Source organism: Neophocaena asiaeorientalis, unplaced genomic scaffold (assembly GCF_003031525.2).
Source record: "Neophocaena asiaeorientalis asiaeorientalis breed wild unplaced genomic scaffold, Neophocaena_asiaeorientalis_V1.1 scaffold411, whole genome shotgun sequence".
Classification (NCBI taxonomy): domain Eukaryota; kingdom Metazoa; phylum Chordata; class Mammalia; order Artiodactyla; family Phocoenidae; genus Neophocaena; species Neophocaena asiaeorientalis.
This window is the reverse complement of record NW_020171999.1, coordinates 258,163-265,888: the sequence shown is the minus strand read 5'-3', so window position 1 is coordinate 265,888 and position 7,726 is coordinate 258,163. Positions and strand designations below refer to the sequence as shown.

At 55.0% G+C, this 7,726-nt stretch overlaps 1 protein-coding gene across 1 annotated transcript; it reads left to right on the top strand.

The window, feature by feature from the left end:
• Positions 1-2,289: 2,289 nt before the first annotated feature.
• Positions 2,290-4,478, top strand: PRRG3 (proline rich and Gla domain 3). The gene is made up of 3 exons (XM_024749061.1): positions 2,290-2,328; positions 3,396-3,556; positions 3,951-4,478. The coding sequence occupies exons 1-3, from the start codon at positions 2,322-2,324 to the stop codon at positions 4,476-4,478; spliced, it is 696 nt and encodes a 231-aa protein (XP_024604829.1). The 5' UTR covers positions 2,290-2,321.
• Positions 4,479-7,726: the final 3,248 nt, after the last annotated feature.

Here is a 7,726-nt window from a genome sequence, read left to right as displayed (position 1 = left end):
CTGCGTGCGCAAACAGGGCTGCCGCCTCCTGGGCCCGGAGAACGGTGAGGCCGCTGGGGTTGGGCGCCCCAGCCCCGAGGGCACGGTGCCGCGTCCAGGGCCACTGAGCTGGGCGCTGGGCCCTGTTGGGGGAGGATCTGGAGGCCCGGTCGGGCCAGGGCGCTGGGGGTTCACCAGCAGACCCAGTTGCTGGGCCAGAAGCAGGAGTTCTTGGGCAGGGCTCTGGTGGCGGGCACTGGTGGCGGGCGACGGTGGGCAAGCACGGGCACTTTCAGGGCTGGCATGAGTGGAAGGGGGACGAGGAGGGCCCAGAGTTTGAGTTGGAGCGTAATTTGGGAGTACCGTGTCATCGGGTGGGTTGATGAGTCATGAGATTTGGAGATCACAGAAGCCTTTCCTAGTGATCAGTTCTGAGTGAGGGAAATGAAAAGGGCTGGGATTTGGAGAAACGTTTTTGAGGCCACGTCTCGGGACACTAGATGCTCAGATGGCTGCCAGTCCCCATGCGAGGGACTTTGGGAGTGATGTCCCAGAGTGGTGGGACGGGTCAGCTGCAGCCTGGCGGGGGTGGGGGTGGGGGTTAAGGAAGGTCTTTGTGGTGGCCAGTCCCTGCCTTCCTTCCTTTCCAGGCCGTCAGGATTCAGCTGTGTTCCTGTGGGGAGTGGGTTAAAAATTCCTCCGGCCTCCACTCAGCCTTACAGTATCCACCAGGGGCAGGAGGGACATATACATGCGTGACTGCAGCAGTATTCTCTGTCGTGGAGCCCTCGCGCTTCCTCACTGTTGCCATAGTAACGGCCTATTGATGGTGTATTTATAGGGGAAGAAGCAGGCGCTAAATTTTGGGGAAGGAGGGGGAGGAGGCCTTAGGGCAGCAGCAGTAGTGAGGGTGGCCACAGAATTGTTAATGGAGTGGGCCATGCCTGGGAGCTGTTTGGAGGAGTTCCTGGCATGTCTGAAGCTTAAAAATGAACTAATGACTTATGCAGGTGTCAGGATAACACAGTCTGGCCTATGATACGTGTGGGTGTGCATGCACCACAGTTGGGTGTGTTTGGGATAAGACATAGCTATATGGAAGCTGTTACGTAATTTCTCCACAGAAAAAATCTAAATGCAGTTCTCATTGATAAGCAATGAAACATGTATTTTTCTGTCATCACTTCTTATTAAAGCCTTTGCTCCTTCTTTTCAAACCCTGACACAACAGCTCCATTTTTCTTCAGTCAAAAACCTTGCTGTCAGGCATGCCACACCCACACCCTAGACACGTGACTGGCATTGGCCTTAGGGGAACCTCAGAGAGCCATAATAGAAGCAGGATTTTGAGATAATATTACATCTTCTCTCTTATAAGCAAACACTTGGGGTCAACTTTTCTCACAATGGCAGGCCCATCTGTTGACAAATTCCCACGCTGATAGTTTTGGGTGGGATTGTTGTAGGGTGCAAAAGAGGAAGGCTCCCTTAACACAGTGTTTCCATAGACAGATGTTACATTTGCTAGTTTTCCTTGAGTTTTAATTTTATGTATGATTACTATTCTACCTGTTTGCCAAAAGGATTAGAGGGTAGAGTTTAAATATACATAAGATTGAAAACGTAAGTAGAAAAGTGGATACTGTGTCACAGGGGAGAACGCATAAGTGTTTAACAGCTGGGCTTCCAGGGCGCCTGTCCTTCACGGTTAATGTTAATACTGAACTTCCTGGCAGCCTAGGCAAAAAGGGTTACACCGTTCCTGTGTCTTACGTCCAGTTAGTCATAAAACCAGAGCTTCTGCTTGGGAGGGGAGCAGTGGGGTGATTGATCCCAGATGTGGACGGCTTGGCCAGTGCTCTGGAATATGTGCACGAGTGGGAGAGATGAGTCTGTTTCAGGAGATCCTCGCCACCCTGTCTGTGGAAGACGAACACAGCAGGTCATCTGGGCTTGGGCCGTGACTTTGGAGATGGTTGTTGTTGCCCCTTGTCTCTGAGGTCTTTTCCAGCTCAAAAGTGCAGAGATTCATCGAGGAGAGTGAGGAAGGCGGAACCTCAGCCTGTAGGAGTTTTTCTTTTTTGAAAAGAAACCCTCAACCCTTAGGTCTAGACTCTCTGAGCGTGTTCTTGGAAAAGGATGAGAGCGGCAGGGCTGTAAGTGGCTGCGCAGAGGGTGATGTGCCCCATGGGGTGCTGCTTTGCCCTTTGACCCGGCCAGTGTGGGTGGGAGTCACATCCCAGGACCAAGAGGGTGCCCTGTAGGTTTCGGGGTGTGATTTCACCATGACTCTGCTTTTCTCCTTTGTCAGGGAAGTGAGACACTGGATCTGAGGGAGCGCCATGGCAGGTGAGTTTTTCCGGGCCCAGGCTGACGGGGAGAAGAGCCATGCCTAGGGGCTCATGGGAAAGGGGCAAGTCTAACTATCAAGCCCTTTCCAGCTTTCCTCTCCCTGGGGGTTTTCCTGTGGCCCCTGTCCAACTGGCTGGCTCACATCTTTACCCTCTCAACTCTTTGGCTCCCTTCTGGAGCACGTGCTCCCTTGGAGATGCGCAGCTCCCCAGGCCACTCTGAGAGAAACTAATATGGCAGGCCATGGAGCCAGGGGAGGGGGTGCCTGCCTGGGCACCAAGAGGGGCTGCTTGACATGAGGACTAGGAAGTCCCACCTCGAGGGGAGTACCAGGAGCAGATGTCACCTCTTCTTTCATCCTCTGAAGTCTCAGCTCAGGCTTATAGGGGTGCCAGTCGGCTCAGCTGGAGCTGGGGTTCCCCTTGAGAATAAGTAGATACGGTTCCCACTCCATGACATTTTTGATGGATGCATCTGTGCCCAGTCTCCAAAAGCCTAGATTCTCCATCTAGACCCTGCTACCCCCCTTCCCAGAGGCACTCTCCGGTTCACGTGCGTCCAGTCTTCTGATCTACCGCAGCCTGGGTTTGTACCAGACTGTCTGGGGCAAGACTATCGATGCCGGGCCACCTGACGGCACAGGTGTCCATTCAGCTGGAGGGACACCACCCTGGCAGCGTCTTCTGGGGCTCTTTGGTGTTGGTTACAGCGTCAGCCTCAAAGGGGAATACATTCTTATGATAAGGGCCCTGATTGTCTCTTTTTGAGGCAAGGCAGAAGATACTAGGTACGTTTTCACTGAAACACTCAAAATCTGTCATGTCCATGGTTCCCATGCAACATGCACTTCACTCTCAGAAGGGCCCCATTCTCCTCCAGAGTCTTGTTGGGTCCGTGGTGTTCTAGAGAGATACACTGTGACATCACAGAAAGTCAGCCCTTCCATCCCTTTTACGTGTCTGGGGTGGTGTCCTGCCTGCTGGCTCTGTGCCTGGGCTGAGTCTGGTCGGCAGGAGCCTCTGGGCCCCTCCGCATTCCAGACCTCAGTGTGACTCTCTCCTCAGTGTTTCTGGAGGCCAAGAATGCCCATTCGGTCCTGAAACGGTTCCCTCGTGCCAATGAATTCCTGGAGGAGCTGCGCCAGGGGACCATCGAGCGGGAGTGCATGGAGGAGATCTGCAGCTACGAGGAGGTCAAGGAGGTGTTTGAGGACAAGGAGAAAACGGCATGTACCACCTGGGGCTGGGTGCCGGGAGCACAGATATAGCCTCAGGATTAAGCAGAGTGGGCCCTGGGGATCTCAGACGAATTGGAAGCGATGAAGGGAATCCAGCCGAGTCCAGGCCAGGGCCGCTGGGACCACCGAAGAACAGATCACCCGTCCTTAGAGTCCCATCTGCCTGACTCTGGGGGCCTCCTGACTCGTGAGTGGTGTCCTTTGTCCTCGGGGCATTCCACAGCCTCTTTGATGGCTCTCAGAGGCTAGTCAGACAGGGCAGGGTGGGGGCAGCCGCAGACCCCGCTGAACGTAAACCCAGACCTGCTGAAGGGCTCTGAGCTCCATCTGGGATACGAGAGCTTACGTGTAAGTGTCAGCCGCCTTCCTCCTTCGTTTGCAGATGGAGTTCTGGAAAGGGTACCCGAATGCAGTCTATTCAGTCCGAGACCCTGCGCAGAGCTCAGATGCCATGTACGTGGTGGTGCCCCTTCTGGGGGTGGCGTTGCTGATCGTCATTGCCTTGTTCATCATCTGGAGGTGTCAGCTGCAGAAGGCCACCCGGCATCACCCCTCATATGCTCAGAACCGGTACTTAGCGAGTCGCGCGGGGCACAGCCTGCCCCGGGTCATGGTCTACCGGGGCACCGTGCACAGCCAGGGGGAGGCCTCTGGGCACCGGGAGACAGGGAGCCCCCCGCAGGTGGTGCTGGGGCCTAGTCGCGGGTGTAGAACCACGGTCCGCCTCGAGAGCACCCTCTACCTTCCTGAGCTGTCTCTCTCCAGGCTGTCCAGTGCCACCCCTCCCCCGTCCTATGAGGAGGTGACTGCTCCCCAGGAGAGCAGCAGTGAGGAAGCGAGCGTCTCTTACAGTGACCCGCCCCCAAAGTATGAGGAGATAGTGGCCGCCAACCCTGACTCAGACAAGTAGTAGGACTCGTGTCCTGTCCAGTGTGAAAGTCTCGTTCAGGGGCCTCCTGTTTTCTTTTTAACTTTTTTAAGACTGTGCCACCACAAAACAGCCTTAGCCTCCTTGTTGCCAAATAATTCCCTATCCGTGGATTTCTAGGAAGTCGGTTGTCAAAGACAGGTGGAGGGGGTAGGGATCATATGCATATGTATCACCTCTGGGGAGAGCCGCAGGCCAGAGAGCCCAGCTCCTCCAGAAGCCCTCACGCCCCTGCCGTCCTGTCCTCCTGTCAGGGACTGGCTTCTCTTATGCCAAAGGAATCACCCCATTGAATTGATTGTGGCCAGAACGTCCACAGGCTCGGGCCCGGGGGCCACGCAGCTGGCCAAAGACCTGTTTGTCTGAAGCCTCGCCACAGAGATGAGGGAGAGAAGCCAGCCCTTCAGCGCCCTTTTCCCTCACTAGCCCTGTGCTTTCTGTCCTTGCTCACGTTTGGCAAGGACAAGGACAGAACAGAAACAAAAAGAGTAATAACGCAACGAACACAATAAAACAAAACGATATCACCCGGGCCACTCACTCATAGGGGTTCAAGGGAAATCAGTCACGCAGGTCATCTGTGACACTCCCCTCCCCCGACACTCACCCCACACTCCCGACCAGGTTCAAAGGAATGTCTGGAGTCACCTGGAAGGACGACGGGGTGTGTGAAGGACGAGGGACAGGGCCTGGCCGACAGAGCTGCCTCCTTCAGACTGGGGACGTTGCCATCTGGAGGGCAGCTCTGATCCTACTGTGCTTGGCCTCCCCTAGACCCTGGCTCTCCGGGCACGTGTACCAGCTGTGCTAAAGCCGCTACCCATTGGCACGAGCCCTATCAGAGCCTCGGGAAAACGGACGCTGCTGACCCTGCCTGTGGAGCCCGTGGCCTTTGAACGGGCGGGGTCCAGGCTAGGGCAGAGAGCTGAAGTTTTCTCCTTGTGAGGTTGGCCCGTAGGATGATTAAACCCACAAACTGGGCTTCCTCAGCACTGTGCTCTCTGGCTGTGAACTTTTAGGCTACTGCCCTTTTCGTGAGTGGGTGTGTTGAGATGAACTTGAATTTCAGATGGCTGATTTCTTCCTAATGATGGTGCCCGCCTGGGGAGAAGATCCCAAAGTGTCCCTTTTTAGAAATTTCTCTGTGGGGGAGATGGGGAAGCTCGTGACCTGGGGTTGACGGCCCATCAGTGATTTGCTCTGTCATTAGCAGATGCTGGTCCACTGTTAGTAACCCCTTTCTGTGGCCCAGGAGCTGCCCACCTCTCCATTTCAGTGAGGCTTCGGGCCGCAGCGGGGCAGAGGTGACCCGCCCTTTAACTGTCAGTGACCGCGCAACAGACACCGTCAATACTGCCTCCCTACCCCTCCATCTTCATCCTCCTGGCCTCAGCACCAAACCATTTTTCCTCTGTGGTGCTTTAAAAAATGTAGCAAATTTTTGTGGGGCCCCAAAGAGTGCACAGCCAGGGTCTATTGGCAACCACAGCAGTTTAAAACCCACTGAGAAGACAAGCTTCTCTCTGTCTAAACCGCTCTCCAAGGCAGGCCTCAGGCCTCGTTCTTTGAATGCAGCCCTGCCTAGAGGCCGCAGATGACTTCTGGAGGCCCCTCCAGTCCTGGGCACTCACCCAGGAACATGCTTCAAACGAGGAGGCTTAGTGTTCTTACCCCAGCGAGGCCACCAGCTTAGACGACACAACCCTGTGGCCGGGGTTTTCCATCCTTACCCCTACCTCACAGGCCTCCTGGAGGCTGACTGAGCTAATGCCTGTGTAGTGCTTGAGACACCGGGAGGCCAGTGCAGTTCGCCCTTAGGAAGATTCTTCTAGAAATATGTAGGTTATAAGGGACCAGTTCTAGTGGAGGCCTTTGTAGGACTCTGAAGTCGAGTCTCAACCTGGGGAGTCAGTCTCCTGCGAGTTGGACCGTTCCGCACCCCTGCTTCCCTTCCCCGAGAGCTCCCTGATGCCAGAGGTGCTGACCAGGTGGCATTCCACCTTTCCTTCCTTCCTCTTTTCCTCCCTCTGGGCCTCCAGCACCGCAATCCTGCCCTTTCTCACAAAGGCATTTGGGGCCTAGAAAGCCCCTGCTTTGTCCATGAGGGATGCTGGGGTCCGTCCTATTCAGCCATGTTGGAGGACCCGGGGCAGCCTGAGGCTCCGGGGCCGGTCCCTGCCATCCCAGCCTTTCCTCGGGGGCCGTGCCTGCGTGTGACCCGGGAGCACGGGAGAGAGCCGGGCGTGGGCCCCACTCACCAGAGCCAGAGGGAGGTTGCCCGGGACTGCCTGCTCCCTTTGGCCCCCGTCGAGCCCCTCTCTGCTGAGCTGCTTGCTGTTTGCAGCTGGCTGGAGGTGGGAACGGGTGGGATGCAGGAGCCCGGCCTGTTGGAGGGCGGCCTGCATCCTGCAGGCGCCGAGCTCTCCGGTTCAGGTGCTTTGCAGCGTTCTTCCACGTGGGGTTGCCACCGTGGTCTCTGGGACGTTGTTCGCAGTATATCATAGAAAAAAAGATTGTACAGTACACCATGGTCATAACTCCTCGCGGTGCACATTTGGCTTTTACGAATGCCCTGTACATATCTTTTCAAACTCTGTCTTTGTATGGTTCTTGATTTGATACAGCGCTTAATCTGCAGTAGCCACATTTTCATTGTTTATGGACTTTGCGTGTGTGTGTGTGTGTGTGTGTGTATACACGTGTGAACGTTGCCTTTTCTCACATGCTTATCTGAAACAATAGCCGGCGTGTGGCTATATTTGTACCAGGAGGGTTCCGGTCTGAAGGGAGGAATGTCACCTCCCAGGGCTAGGCAGCCTGAGGACAGGACCCTGAGTCAGGAAAGCCAAGATTAGCTGTTGGAGCAAGCCCGCCAGGTCACGAGTCCCACTGTGGGACCCCCCCGCACCCCGCTCACACGCCCTTTTGGAGCAGTGCCCCCAGCCTTGGCTTCTGTTCTGTGGGTATCAGCAGCTGAAGGAAATCTGAGCACTCCTGGACCTTTTTGTTTTTTATTTTTATTTTTGGTGGAAAGATGTGTGACTGTTGACTTTGGGAACGGCAGGGCTGGTTATTTAGATAATTTTCACTTAAAAGAAAATAGAAAAGCCTTTGACAAATTCCTTGGAATGTGACTGTCACATGTTTTCAACCAAAATCTTTTAAAGACTTTTTCAAACAAGCATCACAATCTTGTCCCTCCCCTGCTACTCCCCATCACCCTGTGGTTT

What these genes read in the sequence shown, in the direction of transcription:
- PRRG3 (XM_024749061.1), top strand. An exon ending in TTGAGGACAAGGAGAAAACG is followed by an intron (nt 3,557 to 3,950) that starts GCATGTACCACC and finishes CTTCGTTTGCAG; the next exon opens with ATGGAGTTCTGGAAAGGGTA.